Raw genomic sequence first — 21,151 nt, forward strand, 5'->3', positions numbered from 1 at the left:
CTAGAGAACGTTATTCATTGAATCAATATGGCGTATCCCAAATAGGCTAGACCAAACTAGTAATAACTGTTTGTTTTAAAGACACGCCAGCGCCACCTGGCTACCACACAGCGCAGTGAAAAATATCGGACACAGATCACAAGGCTGTAGACAAGTGCAGAAAGGAATGCGTCTTCTTTCGAACAATTTGGTTGGTGATTAATAATCAACTAGAGTTCCACGACCCCATACCTTCGCCAAATAAGCCTACCTTTCTTTACAATGGACCCTTCCAGCCGAACGCCATATCGAACAAATAGAACCCCCTATTCTATTTCGAATACTCGGTCAAAACAGCCCTAATGGGACAGGAATGGGCAAAGAAAAATGCTATACCTTTTTTGTTGATGACTATACCGACCGAGTATTGTTGTTTTGGGAAGGGTAGGCGCTACACAGCATTACTTTCTTCCTGGACAGGATGCGCATGTAAAGCGATGTTCGTAGAAGAGACGGGACTCCGCACTAGCGGACTTTGTAGTGGTGTCTTATATTTGACACGTGGTACAAGCTCCCTCTCCGCGAGTGACCGAGCTACTTTCTTCTTAATTTGGTTTTTCTCCTGAGCATGTATGCACATGCCATGTATGCAACAAACGCGGTAGACAACCTGTCACATATATACGTACCCAGCTTTACACCTGCATCGACCGCATGTCAGAAACTGGGCACTCCTGCCCATTAACAATGTAATATTATGGAGCGCCTCCCGCTTGCGCTTTGACTGAAATTATATCGCCCTTACCGCAACTATATACGTCCCCTCCTAAAATGACTGTACCCAGTGGATGTAGCCTTCCACAAAGAATGCATAGCATTTTTCTGTCGCCCGTTCTAAGAGGATTCTAAGGCCCCAAAAGCTAAACCGAAGTCAGTCAGTATCCTCAGCCTAATAGCAGCGGCGGCCATGTTTTTGCAACTCGCGCCGTTTTTGACCGAGGTTTTGAAATAGAACCCGACATCGAACAAGGGGCGGGGCTTTTGGCGTTCGGCTGGAAGGGTCCATTGCTGTATTGGTTGTGTTTTTTATTGATTATGCAAATAAGGTTCTCATTTGCATAAATTACATCAGCTGGTCATCTCCTCCACCAGACAGCAGACGTACACAATCTATGTTAAGAAAGAAGGCTTTTATCGCATTTTCTGCTAATTTATGCAAATGATGATCTCATTTGCATAATTGATGTTCAACGATGTTCACCTGTACATAACTTCCAAATGCTACAAGTAAAAATTTCCTGTCATTTACCACAATGAAATAATAGCATTTTCTCATTAATTATGCAAATTAGGTCTTTATTTTGCCTAATATACATCAATCAATATTCCTGTCCTTCTCAGTTACAAATGTTACATGTTGTAATGGTCCCATAATGGACCTGAGCGCATTTACCAAATTTCCTAATTAATTATGCAAATTAGATACAATTTTGCCTAATTGTTATGTCATTATATGTAGCATAACTTCAGACATCTACATACCAAAAAGCATAACAATCCGTTAATCCTTTCTTGAGTTATTCTCTTTTAAAGTCTGACACTAAACCTGCCCTGCAGTTCCAAAACAAGTCGCTAGGGGGCCCAAACCTATACCACTTACTCTCGACATCAAGAGCTATCCACCACTTAAAAAGCATTGCCGCAGCATGTCCAGAACTCGAGATATCAAACCAGGAAGTTCCGCTGCAGTACCGTAACAGGCCGCTAGGAGGCCCAGAATCTAATCGTTTTTAGGTCTCAACAAGACCTACCTACATACCGAATATCAATACAATCCATCCAGGCATTCTTGAGTTATGGTGGTCTTCTACAGACATAGAAACATACATACACACGCTACCCAAAATATAACCTTTTTGGCGAAGGTAATTAGCGATTCGATGTGTGAACCCAGTCACTTAGAGATTTTTTGTTACTAAATGTATCAAAAATTTGCTACAAGTTATATGTAGAATATAGTGTCCATGGTAGACACACGCATACACACACAAACATGTCCTGTTTACGTTGACCAAGGGTTAAATTTAGCCAAAATATTGCAGCAGTTTTACCGTGCTATAATCAATCATAGCTAGGTTAATACAGAGACCAATCCCTTTTTATTTGGGCGGTTCACTAATCTAGAAGGCTTAGTTATGAATCACTAAGTATCATTTCTTTAACTTAATTACCTTCGTCAAGATCTAGAAGGATAATTGCTTTTAGTTATGCCCTAGGGTGGGTCTATATGTAGGTTGAGAACATAAGTCAAGAACACGTGGATGGATTCTTATGATTTTCAGTCTTCATGTGGCGGTTGTAGAAACAAAGGTCAAGCCCAATATAGTGGTTCTCTTGACATTTTCCGTCGGTACTGTAGCGCAAGCGGGTAAGGAAACAATCATAATATTACAGTGTAAGTTGAAACCACCTAGCAACTTGATTGGAATTGCAATTTGCGTTTTCATTTTGTAATTTAGGCATGAATAACACATAAAGCGGTTGTCGTATCAAATCATGTTTTTTCCGTATACATAGCTTCAGTGATGCTTTACCTGATTTTATGCTAAGTATGCAAATCGTTAACTTATCTGGATTTTTGTAAGACAATGGTATAAATCAGAGGCATTTTGTCAAAGGTACCGTTATAACTAAAAAAGGGAAATAAATATCTTAATGTACACCTTATTCATATAATGGATGAAAAAATACATTTATACTTCAGTGGTAAATGCTCGGAGTTTCATTTTTGCAGCATTTTGAAGTTCAGTAGAAATGAACATCGTTAGACATAAATCATGCAAATCAGGGTCTTATCTATATGATTTATGAGCATAAAGTAGCTTTCTTTGTTAAGTTAAAAACATGGTAGTTTGGCAGAAGGTATGACTTCGATCGTCAGTCTTCGCCACTAGGGATCTCCCTTGTGGGCTCCGCTCAACACATGTTGTCAAGATATAGGCGAATTCTACATTTAACACAACCAGCAGTTACTTACATTGCTTACGTTTCGATGTCTCTCACCTTTGTCAGAGCTTCTAACGGGACGTCTGCTTCTCACAGCCATATGTAGCCGATGTAGGTGCCGCTTTTGCGGCAAGTTGCCAAGTTGTGACCTTCAGTTTATGCAACGGTCAGTGTACGCCGCATAGGGCGTTAGAGCAAGTATTGCAATACATAATAATTTCTGTACTGTATTGCACAGCAAAGTCAAGTCAACCATTGTATTGTATAGCCAGTCCCAAAAGGTTTGCGTACGTAAGTGTCACGAGTGTAAAGCTAAGGGCACAACCAATCGTACGTACAGATACGTGCTGTCTACGTGTCAAAACGTTTGGGATCCGTAAATCGTAAGTACCGCTTTTGTACGAACCCGTTGAACTTTACGTGAAGGCAAAACTTTGTGTGCCGTCGGGCTGTGGATTCGCCCCGTACATGCAGTACGTATACGGGCGACGCGCCTGCCCTGTACAGTCTATACGTTGTCAGAAAAATGTGGCGGAGGTGGCCTTCAAAAAGAAAAAAAATGTACGGACAAATTGCATGTACGACGGATTGTGCCCTTAGCTTTAACAAGAAAACTGATTGGCCATGGGTATCGGAGTGGGACACGTTTAAGTGTTGCCTAGGGGGACATGTACCATAAAATTTGTATCAAATAAATATTTGTAAAAAAAGTATTCACATAAAGAAAGTGACTTAGATAAACGGATTACTGAGTTATTAGACAGACGACATTGGAAGCCATCCGGCAGACGTAATAGTGCGCGTGTCCACTCTCGCCCTTGGTCCTTCGATCTTTGTCGTTGGTAACTTGGATAGGTGATTGGTTTGCTTGTAAGAAGAATTCCAACTTTGCCTACATGCTTTGTATTATGTGGTCTGTATTACATAAACCTTTCAAATGGACAAGATTAAGAATTAATCTACAATGTGATTTTCTTTTAAATCAATAAGTTGTATAGATGGAATCGATCAGTTGTCTTGAAAATATTGGTGACTGGTAAATTGAAAGTTACTATATCTGCTAGATTATCCAACATTTATTCTGTTGATCTTCAAACGTTACCGAAACGTTACATTACCAATATATTAAGATACCTTCTTGCTGTTACTCTTTAGGTTACATTTACAATCAAGTTTGGAATACTCACTATTCCATCAAGTTGTTTTATTGACCAAAGCAATCCGCACAAAGTAAATAATGAAAAATCAACATAGTAAGACAATCTATTCAATGACATTTTCTATCGTTTTTCTTCTATAAAAGCAAGTAAAATTACAAAACACGGCGGTCGGTTGCTAGGGTATTCTTTCCCGTTGTTATGCGAGTTCGACAGAGTATCGGGTTACAAGAGGCCTGCTATTTGCTAATCGTGAAATATTTCAAAATAAACAAAATGTTATGACAAGGAAAATGTATTCAAAATAAGATTAAATTCCTAATTCCAGATAGTTTGAATCTTCCTGTTTGAATTGAGATAGTTCTTTTTGTTTCGAGTTTGCTTCCAAAGACGATTATTTGCTGTTTCAAGGAAGGCCTTCAATTTGACCATACTCTTGATAAGATGGGTCGCAAGTGCCATGGCAAATTCTCGATTTTTATATTTTTCGTCATCTGAGAGGCAAATAAAACTTTTTGTTTTGGGGATTTTTTAATTTCTAATTTTAAGCAAAGTTATAGTCGAAAATATGCGTAAAAATGACATTTTTCGCACTTAATTACCAATAATTCAAAATCTAAGACATTTTTTTAAAAATCCCCAAACTAAAATCTCGGAAAACCGTTGCAGTCATTTTGAGCCGTCAATGAGTTAAGTTGGACTCTTCTTGATCGAGATCTTAAACGATGTTTGCACGCATGTCATCCCGCACGAATAGCGGGAGGGTGTAATTGATACCGGGGTAAACAACAATTATGATATTCAAGGTCACGAACAAAAACGCCAGTAGCTTCGTTACATATTACAGGTCCGCAACAAAGTAAAAGCATAGATGTACTGTCCAGAAAATTGTTTATATTGGATAAAAACTATATTTTTCGCCTGATTCAAGTTAGTTGGGGGGAAAATGCCAGAAAGCACGATTTTACCTGCAATGACCGCAGATGACCTAAATAGAACACGGGTTCGGTTTGAATTACGTCAGATGGAACATCGTGGAAGAAGGTTCGAATTCGGCTAGACATGGGAGGTTTTGAGCCCGCATTTGACCACCGTGAAACAAAACAAAAACTTCCAATTAAACCCCCTAAGATACATCTCTGTACAAAACCTTACGACAACTTGACATATCTCTTTCCTACAATATGTTTTCTAGCAGAAACACTATAAACGGCAAACTTCAGCTTTTTTAAAGGTATTTGTGTAATGGAAGAGCCGCCAATACTCAGTGACCGTGCGCCAAACGTAGTTTTGTTTGTGTTTTTTTTCCCCTAAAATTTCGTTGTTGACCCCAAAATCGGTTAACTATACACCAATCCATGTTTCATTTAGACGACAGCTCTATACATAAACTTGAGTTCTTATTCAGTTCTGTGGATAAAAATAAACATATCAGTTGCACATCATTCGAAGTCAGGAGACATCCAAAGTATATCCCCATATTAACGTTACTACATATGCGTACCACAGTTGTCGGTCTGTCTTAAGGTGGGTTTACACTTGCGTATATTTTTAAGTGCGCGTGAGTTCCGCATGAAATTTTGTCAATACGCGGCCGAACGCCCAACATTTGGAATTTTTTTGGAATAAATTAAATTGTACGTCGAGCCCATCTGGCGTTTGAATTACGACTTCAGCGTTTTCATTTCGCATGAGATGCGTATGATTGCAACTGAAATGCGCAACAAAATTTTCCGTACTGCGAATAGACTCGTATGGGGTACGTATGTTGGGCGTTTTCCGGACGCACACAACGTCTACCGACCGCATGCCTGACGCACCTGGTGCTATCTGCATTCCAAACGCATTTCAGGTGTGTCAGAGGAACAGTTTGTGTTACATATACTTTTGTTTGCGAGCATTGCCAATAGAGTATTTTTGTTAGAGGAACCCTTTGTACTACGTATGCCTTTGTTTACAGGCAGTGCAAGTAGAACATTGACAAGTAAACAGTGAAGAGGTTTTTTTTATTCATTTGCGAAGCAGTAAAGCAGTGACACTGTGCTTCTACAGAAATGTGGGCCATCCTTTACCTTAAGAAATTATGTGCACTGTTAAGATTGTGTTTGTTTTCACTTTGTCCTTAATGATTTCCCCTATCATCTTAGTAGTTCAACTACTATAAAAATCACACTCATACACACCACAAAACGTATTCAAGATCTTTATCAAACACGTAAATTAAACAATTATGAAACCTTACGCCCTCTTTCAAAGTTGTAATATGGCTCTATATTGCACCTTTATATCATGTGGTTCTACACACAAAAAAGTGCCATTATCAGCAAATTAAGTCAAATATCTGTTACACAAAATGGCACGTGTGTCACACAAATTGACCCAGTGCTTGAGCAGGTTCCTCTACATCTTCCCGTCCCTGGAGGCTCTGTTGGGACCAGTGTCCTGCATTCATGGTGTCCTGCAAGTTGTGACCATCGCTCCATGCCCCTGGTACAAATTCGTCAGTCCTGGCCTGGATCTGACATCATAAACCGGAAGGTTCCAAAAAACCCCTATCGACCAGGGGGTTTGTCCATTCTGTCCAGAGCTAATAGAAGACGAATATCACTTTATGGTTGTATGTCCCAAATATTCCGATATACGCAATTCTCTATACAGAAGGCTATCATTTTGTACACAAGGATTTATCCAAATGGACCTGAAGTGCAAATTCAAATATATAATGACATGTGACAATCCCTGCATGGCAGATATAGGAAAATATATCAAAGAAGGTTTCGACATTAGAAATTCCCCAAATGATTGTAAAAGCCTCCAATGATTGTAAGAAACTTATCCCATAATACAACTCCTGTAGTAGTTAGATAAGCCTTAACTAAAGTTAAGAGGTGCAAAGTATGGCATCTACATAACTACAGTGCTATACAGTGTAGTTATGTAGATGCCATACTTTGTACCTCGTACAATTGTTGTGCAATAAAGTTATATACATCTTGAGATGATTTTTTTTGTCTGGAGTCAGATGCACCTTCGTATTTATTCCAAATCTGGAGTGTGCGTCGATCACGCTATCAGTACGCGTAGTATGCGCAAAGCGATCGCAGAACGCACGGTACTAAATCGTGATCTATGTGTGCATTCGTTATACGGTCGCTCATGGTGCGTTGTGTCTGCGCTGTAAGAACGCTATGTACTCGCATTACCGCGATTTCCGCGTATTACTGCGTGTAAAGCGCAAACATGTAGCGTCTTCATAGCGCAATCGACCGACGTGGGACCACTGTATTGCGCATCCATAACGTTTTGGGCACCAAACTGCGTACGAATGATAGTTTTGTGCATGTCCAAAACTATCAGACGAATTGGGCGTATATTTTTGTTTGCCTGCGTACGTGAAACTTTCTAAAGACGATTCAGATGCGATAGAGGTGCGACTTGTGCGTGCGGCCGCGTATTGAAGAAATTAGTCAAAATGTCGAAAAATGTTCAAACGGAACTCATGCGGCATGAAAATATACGCAGGTGTAAACCCACCTTTAGAAAAAATGCTACTAGTACTCTCTCTGTCGACCATATGCGTTTATACCCACTTTCCATTTGGACGGCGCTCTCATGGCGCGCTCTCTGCGACCTCAAATTTGGAAAAGCGCGGTGAGAGCGCGGTGGGATCGCCAAGGTCGCCATTGGAGCGCGCAGAGAGTCGCCATATATGGCCATCACCTCCGCGACTGTTTTGAAACTGCTCAAAACAGTCGCAGTGAGAGCGCCGTGGACGGCGATCCAACGATGAGCGCAGAGAGAGCGCAGAGAGAGCGCGCAGCGAGCGTCGTGAGCGCCTGCGCACATCGAGCGCGGCGAGCCCAATAGCTCTCAACAGTGGTTTATGATACCAATTTAGCTAGGACGGCGCTCTCTCTGCGCTCTCAACCGCGGTTTGTGAAGAAGTATATTTGACACAGACAGAACCTGGAGAAATGTCCAAAATGTACAATAACAGCCGCCACGCCATACCGAGAGTTCTATGCAGTTTTCTTTTCCTTCCGCGAGAGAAAGTAGTCCGTTCCACGACTCCGCGCGTCAACACGGCTCAGACAAAAACTTGCCACTGGAGTATAAAACCATGTATCTCCGTAATTTCAAGTTATTTATAACTTTCAAAGTTGCTATGTAGCTTACATGTAACTTTTGAACTGGTAATTTAGCTTTATCTTTTCGATAATATGATTGGAAAAGGGGTCATTTTGGTGAAAATTCACCTCGCGTTTTCGCCTTTTTACAAATTTCAAACCAACAGGAAAGTTAGTGCATAAGGAAGCGGCAAGTCTCTACTTTCTGTTGGTATATAACTTGTTATACATTGTTTATGCGTAATGGGTTTGCCCCGATATTCCGTGAAGTCATGACATAATTTTGATTCCAGAATAGAACGCACCGGGTTTGATGATTTAGCAATTATCCAACCGGGACAGCTCCTCTCTCCGTAAATCTTAAAGTTTATGACCAGAAATTTGTTTACGGTGGTCTCCAGTTTGTAAATTCCGAGTTTCAAGTCAATATACCAATCCGAAGTGGTCTAAGTCTAATTTCAAAATTTCTAACTGACTGCCGTAGCGAACAGCGCGCCGTTTTGAGACAGTTGTACGCAATAGGGGCTGTACGAGCAACCTCCATGGAGGAGCTCCACAGAGCACCTCCATGGAGGTTGCTCGTACAGCCCTCCAGCTCCACGAAACGGGCTCTACGCACTAATGAATGCAAACACTTAGTTCTCGTCACCTTCATGATTTTTTTTTAATCCATGGAGAAGCTTCTCTCGTAGAAGAAAAACAAACGGGGACGGGCTGAACTAGCACCTTCAACAAATGCGAACTATGAATGTAAATATTTGGTTCACGTTAACCAAAACAAATCGGTATTGGGGCTCTATACGGAGATATTGTAAACAACAAGCACAGAGCCGATAGCTGAACAAGCAGCGCTCTGCGCACTATGAATGTAAACACTTGGTTCACGTCAACATCAACAAATCGGTGTTTAGTGCTCCATACAGAGATACTGTAAACAACAAACACACGGAGCCGATAGCTGATCAAGCAGCTCCACGGGCTATATGAATGTAAACACTTGGTTCACGTCACCATCAACAAATCGGCGTTTAGGGCTCTATACAGGGGTACTGTAAACAACAAACACACGGAGCCGATAGCTGATCAAGCAGCTCCACGGGCTATATAAAGTAAACACTTGGTTCACGTCACCATCAACAAATCGGTGTTTAGGGCTCTATACAGGGATACTGTAAACAAGATACACACGGAGCCGATAGCTGATCGAGCAGCTCCACGGGCTATATTCGAATGTAAACACTTGGTTCACGTTACCATCAACAAATCGGTGTTTAGGGCTCTATACAGGGGTACTGTAAACAACAAACACACGGAGCCGATAGCTGATCAAGCAGCTCCACGGGCTATATAAAGTAAACACTTGGTTCACGTCACCATCAACAAATCGGTGTTTAGGGCTCTATACAGGGATACTGTAAACAACAAACACACGGAGCCGATAGCTGATCAAGCAGCTCCACGGGCTATATGAATGTAAACACTTGGTTCACGTCACCATCAACAAATCGGTGTTTAGGGCTCTATACAGGGATACTGTAAACAAGATACACACGGAGCCGATAGCTGATCGAGCAGCTCCACGGGCTATATTCGAATGTAAACACTTGGTTCACGTCACCATCAACAAATCGGCGTTTAGGGCTCTATACAGGGGTACTGTAAACAACAAACACACGGAGCCGATAGCTGATCAAGCAGCTCCACGGGCTATATAAAGTAAACACTTGGTTCACGTCACCATCAACAAATCGGTGTTTAGGGCTCTATACAGGGATACTGTAAACAAGATACACACGGAGCCGATAGCTGATCGAGCAGCTCCACGGGCTATATTCGAATGTAAACACTTGGTTCACGTTACCATCAACAAATCGGTGTTTAGGGCTCCATACAGAGATACTGTAAACAACAAACACACAGAGCCGATAGTTGACCGAGCACCTCTACGCACTTAGTGAATATAAACAAGGAGGTTACAAATCATGCGGACAAATCAATACCCATTACCTAACGTACCATTGAATTACCCAAGAAAGTGAATATTTTTTTCTTCAAGCGGATTTTTGGTCACAGAATGGTGAGTTGGGAAAAGTAGTCGGAATTTATCGGTTCGCTCCCTTCACGTGGGGACCCAACCTCTGCTAGGAGAATAGATACTTGTTTGTTTGCCATTGTAAAGAATGAGGAAACTTTGCACCTTCATGCTAATAGCTGTTATTGGTTTACTCAAGGAGGTTTAACCTCCTTGGTTTACTTCAGTCCTGTGACAAGTTTGTAGAGATCTGTTGGTCCACTACGAAAAAAAAACACATATGGCTTCATAAAGATATGAATTTAAACCTGTTATGAGGAGATCTCCAAAGCCAGGAGTGCCTGTTTTTATAAGAATATAACGGCTTTCATAAGAGTTTAATCAAGGAGGTTATATGTACGAATTTATAGTTATTTTAAACGATTCATTACCAAACAACACACGGATTTGAATTCAAAAGAGGTTTGCGAAATGCACACGATATATTTACGATTAGTAGAGCTCGTATGAATTCCGTAATCCTAATCTCAAAGAAAGTTCTTGGTGTCTGAGAAGAAATCAAAACAACCCATTCATTGAATGAAGCGGTTTGTTGGCTCTCGCCAGGAAAGCTGAAAGTTCGCACCTCCGTGCTAATCCGAAATCGCCCCAGAGCGCGACCTTACCACGCCAGGACACTGACGCCGGAAGCAGCTGGCTGACTGGCGTATAACGTTCCAAGCAGATGTTGGTGGAGTAAAGTGTGATCAGCCCAAAGGTCACTTTTGGTCACCCCGCTGGTCCTACCGGCATATGAGAAGTTGACAATGTTGAAGACTCTACCAACCTGTACATGCTTGCTTGGAGAGTGGGTCATGTAGTCTGGTAGAGCAAAAATGATAAAAGCTCCGTGGGAAGAGTAATGTCAAAGTACAGTTTGCGCAAAATAAATAAATAAACTATCTTTGACTACTAGTATTGATTCAATATTAATCTCAAAGGTTTTAATATTGAACACGAGTTTGTAAGCTCCTCACAATTCAGGCAAAAGACACCTTTTGTGCTCACTACACCCCTTCGTCTGAGTTTGGTACTTATTAACCTTGTCGGCCATTGTAGGATCTGCTTGGAGATTAAAGAAACACACGAATCTGACTTAATTCATATGAGTTTTACGGAATCCATACGATCCTTAGAGCTCGTATGAATTCCGCAAATATTTCCTGAATACACCCCTGTTAAGACAGACATGGTACATGTTTGCTTCACCTTCAAGAAATCATATTTCACAAACCACGCCCTTCCCGCCACACTCACAGACACAAACACTACTGTAACAATGATTTTTCCCTTGCATGGCAAATTAAAACAACCCGTTCATTGAATGAAGCAATCGGTGAATTGTTTGTCGCTCTCGCAAAGAAAGCTGGAAGTTTACACCCCGTGCTAATACGATATCGGCTTTACCACGTGCACGCCGAAAAAACAGCTGGCTGACTAGAGAGGTCTACAACTTTCCAAGCAGAGGTCGGTGGAGAAAGGTGTGACCCTTTACTTCAATGTCACTTTCTCCATTGGTCCTACCGGCACATGTGAAGGTCACGATGTTCTCTACGAACCTGTACATGCTGGCTTGGTCATAAAGTCCGTTAGAGTGATTAAGTCAAAGTACAAGGTTTTAATATCAAACACTTGGTATGTACAAGCAAGGAGGTGAGAAAACTTCCTTGGTACGAGGTTTGCAACATTGTTGGGTACTTATATAAACCATATAACAATTATCAAGTACCATTATATAATCTATATCATTATTCTATTTGAGAATTTTGCACGCTAATATATGAGATCTCTCCCATTCAAGCACGTATCTCGCCTGTTTTGGCTACTCCACTTAGAAACCCGCAGTCGCCTTCGTTGCAGTCTTCGAACGGGTCTGTTTTTTATGGGGGGGGGGGGTGTCTTGGTTCGCGATTTTCAACATTACATAAGTTCTCTTGTGCCGGGAAAGGGGGTTTGCCGAGGAAGAGAGTTTCGCCTTCCACAGCAAATTACTAGACTAGTACTTTTCCTGGCACAAGAGAACGTAGCCAACGTTGAAAATCGTAACCCCCCTTCCCCCCACCCCAATAATAACCAGACCTGTTCAAAGACGGCAACTGAGGATATACCCGCAGGGGGGTTATACATATATCATTATCTGTTATTTGTTTATGTAACGACATAACCTTTGCTTTATCAATTTTTCTACAGTAACTGATAACAAAGGCATAAAGCACTGTACATGTAAGTACAACTGATGAAAAATACATTACATACCTTACATTACCCACTGATCTCTATCCATATAAACATTGCACATGGAAAGCCAATTTCAGATTTACAGTTCAAATGGTTCTAAAGAAAAATGTTATGTTACTGCCAGCTGCTGAACCAAGTGTTTACATTCATATAGCCCGTGGAGCTGCTTGATCAGCTATCGGCTCCGTGTGTTTGTTGTTTACAGTACCCCTGTATAGAGCCCTAAACGCCGATTTGTTGATGGTGACGTGGACCAAGTGTTTACATTCATATAGCCCGTGGAGCTGCTTGATCAGCTATCGGCTCCGTGTGTTTGTTGTTTACAGTACCCCTGTATAGAGCCCTAAACGCCGATTTGTTGATGGTGACGTGAACCAAGTGTTTACATTCATATAGCCCGTGGAGCTGCTTGATCAGCTATCGGCTCCGTGTGTTTTGTTTTACAGTATCCCTGTATAGAGCCCTAAACACCGATTTGTTGATGGTGACGTGAACCAAGTGTTTACATTCATATAGCCCGTGGAGCTGCTTAATCAGCTATCGGCTCCGTGTGTTTGTTGTTTACAGTATCCCTGTATAGAGCCCTAAACGCCGATTTGTTGATGGTGACGTGGACCAAGTGTTACATTCATATAGCCCGTGGAGCTGCTTGATCAGCTATCGGCTCCGTGTGTTTGTTGTTTACAGTATCCCTGTATAGAGCCCTAAACACCGATTTGTTGATGGTGACGTGAACCAAGTGTTTACATTCATATAGCCCGTGGAGCTGCTTGATCAGCTATCGGCTCCACGTGTTTGTTGTTTACAGTATCCCTGTATAGAGCCCTAAACACCGATTTGTTGATGGTGACGTGAACCAAGTGCTTACATTCATATAGCCCGTGGAGCTGCTTGATCAGCTATCGGCTCCGTGTGTTTTGTTTTACAGTATCCCTGTATAGAGCCTTAAACGCCGATTTGTTGATGTTGACGTGAACCAAGTGTTTACATTCATATAGCCCGTGGAGCTGCTTGATCAGCTATCGGCTCTGTGTGTTTGTTGTTTACAGTACCCCTGTATAGAGCCCTAAACACCGATTTGTTGATGGTGACGTGAACCAAGTGTTTACATTCATATAGCCCGTGGAGCTGCTTGATCAGCTATCGGCTCCGTGTGTTTTGTTTTACAGTATCCCTGTATAGAGCCCTAAACACCGATTTGTTGATGTTGACGTGAACCCAGTGTTTACATTCATATAGCCCGTGGAGCTGCTTGATCAGCTATCGGCTCCGTGTGTTTTGTTTTACAGTATCCCTGTATAGAGCCCTAAACACCGATTTGTTGATGTTGACGTGAACCAAGTGTTTACATTCATATAGCCCGTGGAGCTGCTCGATCAGCTATCGGCTCTGTGTGTTTGTTGTTTACAGTATCTCTGTATGGAGCCCTAAGACCGATTTGTTTTGGGTGACGTGATCCAAATGTTTACATTCATAGCCCGTGTAGCATGTTTTGCGTACAGCTGCTAGTTCAGTCCGGTTGTTTGTCCTCTACGAGAGAAGCTCCTCCATGTAGTACTAAAAATTCCATGAAGTTGACGAGAACCAAGTGTTTGTATTCATAGCGCATAGAGCTCGCTCGGTGGAGCTGGAGGTCTGCACGAGCAACCTCCATGGAGGTCAGCTCTGTGGAGCTCCTCCATGGAGGTTGCTCGTGCAACCCCTTCTCGTTGTACGTTCCATGGACCCCGGGCGTGGAGACTACCTACCAAAAAGCTTGTCGCTCGAGTTTACAACTATGTACAATCAATATTTCATCACGTTTACAATTATTAAAGTTTCCATTTTACTCCTACGTACATTTTAAACCGAATTTTACCTCTACCCGTTTGATGATATGATCTGCAATCAGTCGATTTTAGCGCAAGTTCCCCGCTTCGTTTTACCTAATAGCTGATTTCAGAACGAAAGGAAATCTAGTGCGTAAAATAGACCGAAGTCTCTTCCTTCAGGTGGTGTATGGCATATTATCAATTTCGAGGGCAAAAAAGGCTTAAATTTTAACCGCGCGAGGCCACCTCATCAGAGGCGTCCGAAAAAGAACGCTTCAGCGCTGGCATCAGCTCCCGTTCCATAGAGCGCACGCCGGACCCGCACCGTTGTATTTACGTACTGGTTACCGTAAAACTAAGACACCATTTGCTAATTCACTCCGTCTTCAAGTATAGTTTTTCTTTAGGCATCCTTTGAAAACACTGGAGAGGTATATTAGTGCCGATACGTGTGTTAAAAGTCGATTACACTCGAATCAACCAAACCAACGACTTGCAACATTTAGACTTAAAACAGTCGAAAAGGTGACCTCAGTAAACATGGAACTACAAACCTTCCCAGATTTCAAACCAACAAGATTTTCACAAGAGGTAAAGTAGAAAAATCAACAATTCTGGGGCACTAGTCATTGACAGAAGAATCGAAGGCGTAATGCATTTGCCCCGATATTCAAATTCGTCGAAAATTTAGCTCAGTATGTCACCACCATTTTGCCAATTTCACTGTGTAAGAAATATGATCAGGAAACTAGACATAAATTTGTACGTACATTTAAATGTACTTTTAATTATTCATCGCTTATGTTTACGTCATTTTCATTTTATGAAAGCTGTGAATCCTAATGGTTTAAAAGCCTCAGGGCGAACAGTGCGTTTGCCGTTGATGCATACTGGATATCTATATGTATCATTAAAGAGCTCTTGCGACCCGGTGATGATTGCATCCATTGCAACCTTTGACGACATATGGCGTCAAGATAAAGCATTGACTTTAGCTTGTGACTTCCTCATGTCATATACAGTGACCATCAACTTGATCGTTCTAGTCTGTTGTACTTTGAATGACAGCTGTACATGAATAGGTGGAATAAAATCCTGCTGTTACTCTGTATTACGATCATAGTACGTCATACTCGGGTGCCAAGAAGGCAACTACACAAAAATCAATTCGCGAAGCTTTATTCCATTGACATGGGAACAGATGTCACTACAATTAATGTTCGTCTGTGTAGCAGTACCGTGTAGTGCGTCACTACAGAACATTACAGAGATATAAGCAGTCCATTTTACATATTATTAGAATATCCACAGGACACATTTATTTCTTATATTCACAATTTGCAACTATACTTTTAAGTGTAGATGTTTCTTTTATTGACGATGCGCTACCAGTACGTTGTGGTAATATAACGTCACACATATAACTTATCAAATGCTACTCTATATACTTAAATCTTATTATCATCAGGAAAAAGCTCCAGACAAACTCCTGTTTCTCTGTACTGTCCAAGTCTACGGCCAACGGATCAAACTACGTACTATAACGTTACGATTCTTTGGCCTTTGAACGCCAATACCGTTGCTGTCAAGCGGACAATGTGTAGTAAATATGACTCTAGCTGAATTGGCACTAGTGTTTAAAGTTATACAAACGCTCGGTGACCTGGAAATATATCAAGTTTCAAGAGAATCTGTTCTTCAAAAATCAAATGCGTACTTCCACTATACCCTCAGGTAAAAAACTGAAGATTATACGAGACATTCTAAAAGATGACATAAAGTGCGCTGTACAACTCTACTGATTTTGACTAAAATAACATCATCTTATTGAATAAACATTAGCTCTATTTTCTATTTTCTGCTCAAAGATTCATGTACAGGGGATTGTAATCACACTAAACATAATTTAGAACATTCAAGAAAGGTTCACATTAATATAAACTGCCCAACTGTATAAACTACAACGAGCAATAATAAACAGAAGATCGCGATGTCGGTGCTACTGATCCCCATCGGAATACGGTGGAAGGGATGTCGAGTGAACCAGCCCTGCATTATTTAGAATAAAGAAAAAAATGTATGTTCAGCAATGTTTACTTACTTGTGAACACAATATTTTGTATCTTCATAGAAGACTACGTGCAATAAAAAATATAGCCAAACCATGGATCCATCAAAACAAAGAGATCAAAGCGGCCATCCGACGAAAGCACCGGCTCCACTCCAGAGCCAAAAGCAAAAACACTCCTGAAGCCTGGTCTGCCTACAGGAAACAACGAAACCTGGTCACCACCCTCACCAGAAACGCAGAGGCGGCATACATCCAAGAAGTGACGGAAGATGTAGAAGCTGGAAACACAAGGCGCTTCTTCTCCTTTGCCAAATCTGCTTTAGGAAAGGCGTCAACCGGCATCCCAGCACTCAAAGATGGGACAGATATCATTGAAAGACCCGAAGACAAGGCAAATGCCCTCAACAACTTTTTCATACAACAGACTGACCTAAATGACAGGAACGACTCCCCTCCCACCTTCCAACCAACGACAATCCCTGAAACAACACTAAGCAATCTTCAACTGACTGTAGACGAAGTGCGACAGCAACTGAAAACGCTAAAGGTGGGCAAGTCCTGCGGTCCAGACAACATCACTCCAAACCTTCTCCGACAGGTAGCTGACACCATATGTGCACCCCTCACCCGGCTATTCAACACATCACTCAGCCTTGGTCAAGTTCCTTCTGGTTGGAAAGAGGCCAATGTAACCCCCATCCACAAATCCGGCAGTCGTCATCTCACCAACAACTACAGGCCGATTTCCCTGCTCAACATCGTTCCGAAAGTGCTAGAGTCACTAGTCAACAAACATCTAATTAAACAAATCAATCCAGTATTGTCCCACCACCAGAGCGGATTCAGAGCCCACGACAACACCACACTCCAACTAGCCCGACTTGTAGAGGAATGGACCCGAGCTATGGACAGAGGGGAAGTTGTTGGTTGCGTGTTTCTGGACCTGCGTAAAGCATTCGATAAAGTGTGGCACCAAGGGCTCTTGACCAAAATCCGAGCACATGGAATACATGGACCCATGCTGAACTGGTTCCACAGCTACCTATCGAACAGACGTCAAAGAGTAGTCATCCAGGGCGGAACATCCGAATGGAAATCTCCTCTCGCGGGTGTCCCACAAGGTTCCGTACTAGGTCCCACCCTCTTCATCCTCTACATCAACGATCTACCCACCTGCTGCACACAGTCTGACGCAAACCTGTTCGCCGATGACACATCACTCTCAACCAGCAACCGATCCGTCCAACATGTAGTCAACTCACTCAACACGGACCTACGGTCCGTATCCAACTGGCTAACAAACTGGAAGCTAGAAGCCAATGAGGACAAATGCAAGGTGATGTTCATCACAACCCGCACTCTCCCTAGACCCCCTGCTCCAGTCATACTAGGCGGTTGTACACTACAAGTTGTTACTAGCTACAAGCATCTTGGTGTCACCCTAACAAACACACTTTCCTGGTCTAAACACATTGAAACAACCTCCACTAAGTCAAGAAGATCTGCTGGCCTACTGTGTGCACTGAGAAAGAAGGTACCAAAGGATATCCTGCTCAGACTGTACAAAACCATCACCAGACCTGGTCTGGAGTACGCCGACGTCGTTTGGGCTGGACTCACCAAGCGCGACGAAACAAAACTGGAATCAATTCAATACCAAACTGCCAGACTGATCAGCGGACAACATGGACTCCCGTACCCGTCATACCAATCTCTGTACACCCAGCTATCCCTTCCATCACTGCAGTTCCGACGACAATTCCACACCGCTGTCACCCTGTACAAGCTCCTCAACGGTCACTGCCCTCCACACCTTCAAACCCTGATACCCAGAACCCGTGCGTCTGCTACTGAGTCACGTTACTCCCTCAGGAACAGCGACCACCTGACATCTGAACTCACTAAGTCCACCAGAGGCCAGAAAACACTCATCTACAGAGCAACAGCACTCTGGAACACTCTCCCTACTGCTACTCGCACAGCCACCTCCACGGCTTCTTTCAAAAGAAAACTGTGGGAATGTCTAGGCAACCCTTACGCATGGTAAATTAGTCATACACGTGTATATACTGACCCTGACCTCTCATTGCAAATATTGTTGTCGATGATATGATGTTATATACTCCATTTTAGATGATATGTAAGTTATCCTACACCATGTACATACAAATGTTCTTTTTTTTAAATTTGTATTGTTTATGTGTTTGTCAGCAGGGCTAGCCCTTTGTAATAGCCATAGGCTAGTTGGGCAGCCCTGGCTGTGTGTTCGGTGCAGCCAAACCAATAAATAAATAAAAGGAGTAGATGTTTACCGGAGTAAGAAAGTCCAACCGACTCCCACTTCTTCTCCATCCGTGGCGGAGGCCGAGGCTTGAGTGTACCGTACATCTCCTGTAGCTCCAGGTCCTCCACACCGGAGTCAATGGTGCCGGTCTTGTACACGTACTTCGGTACAGGAGGCATCGGGCGGGAGGCGGACAGGTCAAGGGAGTCTAAAACATAGTGACAATTTTAAGTGTAGTATACACTGTTTCTTTTAGCAAAAACGTGAATTTGATTTTATAAAGATAGTCTAAGTCGACACTCCTATGTAACATAAGCAAACACGCACCGTCTTGATAAGACTTGCATATCCAGCCCTTCCTCTTGCAAATGACTATGGTAACCACCACAGCAACTGTCACCAGAAGAACCACTCCACCGGTGATAGCTGGGATCATGACAGTCTTTGGAATGGATTCTGTTGAGCAGAAAATTAAAGACTGAATGTTACATATAGATTCACAAAGTTTTTGCCTTCTAGCAAGGTGAATTTTGTATAGTATAATAAAGCTCTAGGAAAATATATACTACCTTTGATCTCCAAGTGTATGTTTCGCTTGACAGTCCCGAACATGTTGGTTGTCTCGCAGATGTAGCTTCCACCATCCTTCACAGCCACATTCTGTATGGTCAGTGACGACGTCATTTCCTGGTTCCGTCTGGTTGTGACTATACGGAAATCAGCACTATCTAGCTCGGTTTCAAACCCGTAATTATTTCGCCAGGTCCACTGGACACGAGATGGCAAAGGGTCGGCTGCAACAGTACAAGCAAGTCGCACTGTTTCCCCGGTATCGGCAGATACCATCGCTGTGTCGCCTTCTCCTTCCATATAGGGTTTTCCTGTGGAATATACATATCATTGAACTTAGATGGCTAGTAAAGGCCTACCTGCATTTGGTTAAAGGTATACTGATTAGAGCGATGTATGACTATTATGAGTTAGAAATTCTATGCCTGTAACATCTATTATCATAATACCGGTACGTTTACGACGATTTCTCTAGCCATACTGATTTGACAAATTGTCAACACATCATTTTCTCCAGTTACATGTTGCTGTTATAGGTTACCCTTGCCACTTTTTCTGTGTAACTTTTCTGCCACTCTTGTCCTGCTAAAAGCGTAATATTGTAATTGTAACACGCCGCGGAATTACACGGCGAACGGGCGCGTGGTTGGGAGGGGGTACAAAATACCGGTAGGAAGAAACACGGCACAATTAACTGCCGCTATGTACATTTATACGTCCTCTGATGTTCCTTCCTTTTCTGTCAGTAAATGCATAAGACATAAACCTGCATGAGCATACAAAATGTCATGAGAAAACGGACGTATACTGTCAAGAATTTTCATTTAACTTCTGTCCGTCACAACCGCTATGACGTAACACTTCACTGCTAGCGTAGATATAAAAATGGCGGGAAAATGGCTGCGTACGTTCAATTTTGCCCATTCAGTCGTAGATCCGGGCTATTATGCAACGGTTCTTCACACTTTTACATGAGTTGTAGGTCACCAACAGAAATTCAAGATTGTTGTTGAATCATGTTCGTCTTGTGCCGTGAGCATGTGTAATTATGATCTATATAAATTTGGCAATGAATGTGACAGTGTGTTCGTCCCACGACGAGCTGCCTACCCCGAAATTTAAAGAAAAGTATACTGAAAACTTTTGGCCTTGTTGTCTTCGAATGCATTGTTATCGATGCTTTGTAAATGGTGTATTGGACACCTAGATGTCTGAAGTGTGCACAGCTCAGAAATAACTATTGTTGCATGTGTAGATCTCTTTAAGTTCCAGTATTTTTAATCTACCGGTATAAGTCTTACTACCGGTATTATGGCAATGCATGTTATATCAGCTCTAAGTTTTTTTTATAAATAATGATGAGGAACTAACCCACAACATCGATGAAAACATCCTTCGTCTTCTCAAGGAATCCATCGCTTGTTGCTACGCACTGATACATTCCTTCTACATCATAGCGCACACGGTGGAACCGGAGAGGGTTTTTCCAGTACAACTTTGTATTCTTCCGCCGCCATGTTACTTTCGGTTTTGGATTTCCGTCGACCAGACAGTTCAGGGAGAAGTCATCATCCTCTGAAAGGGCGGTCACCTTGTCGTCCATGGAGGGGTCAATCAGCGGTGGGTCTATTTTCAACCAAAGAAAGAAGATAAGTAGTATTGATTTAAATTGTTATCCAACATTCATCGCATGTTGATTATACGAAAACAAAATCATCTTTATTTTGTGAAAGACCTTCGTACACATGTAATAGAGATAACAAACTGTCTATGTACAGACAATGAGCCTCATTCAATCTACGGAATTTGTCACTTGACAGTACTGACGCATATGATA

General features: G+C 42.1%; 1 protein-coding gene across 1 annotated transcript; it reads right to left on the reverse strand.

Moving 5' to 3' along the window:
* Positions 1–18,320: 18,320 nt before the first annotated feature.
* LOC118422137 (kin of IRRE-like protein 1) lies at positions 18,321–20,917 on the reverse strand. The gene is made up of 5 exons (XM_035829653.1): positions 20,686–20,917; positions 19,314–19,625; positions 19,072–19,200; positions 18,792–18,952; positions 18,321–18,392 (listed from the first exon to the last, which is right to left on the reverse strand). Exons 1-5 carry the CDS (start codon positions 20,915–20,917, stop codon positions 18,321–18,323), a joined length of 906 nt encoding a protein of 301 aa, XP_035685546.1.
* Between the last annotated feature and the right edge of the window lie 234 nt (positions 20,918–21,151).

The sequence above is a fragment of the Branchiostoma floridae genome, chromosome 9, assembly GCF_000003815.2.
Source record: "Branchiostoma floridae strain S238N-H82 chromosome 9, Bfl_VNyyK, whole genome shotgun sequence".
Classification (NCBI taxonomy): Eukaryota; Metazoa; Chordata; class Leptocardii; order Amphioxiformes; family Branchiostomatidae; genus Branchiostoma; species Branchiostoma floridae.

What these genes read in the sequence shown, in the direction of transcription:
- LOC118422137 (XM_035829653.1), bottom strand. Translation starts at nt 20,917, where the DNA reads ATGGACGACAAGGTGACCGCCCTTTCAGAGGATGATGACTTCTCCCTG. An exon ending in ATGCAAGTCTTATCAAGACG is followed by an intron (nt 18,953 to 19,071) that starts GTGCGTGTTTGC and finishes ACTATGTTTTAG; the next exon opens with ACTCCCTTGACCTGTCCGCC. An exon ending in TGGAGAAGAAGTGGGAGTCG is followed by an intron (nt 18,393 to 18,791) that starts GTTGGACTTTCT and finishes GTTGCTCTGTAG; the next exon opens with ATGAGTGTTTTCTGGCCTCT.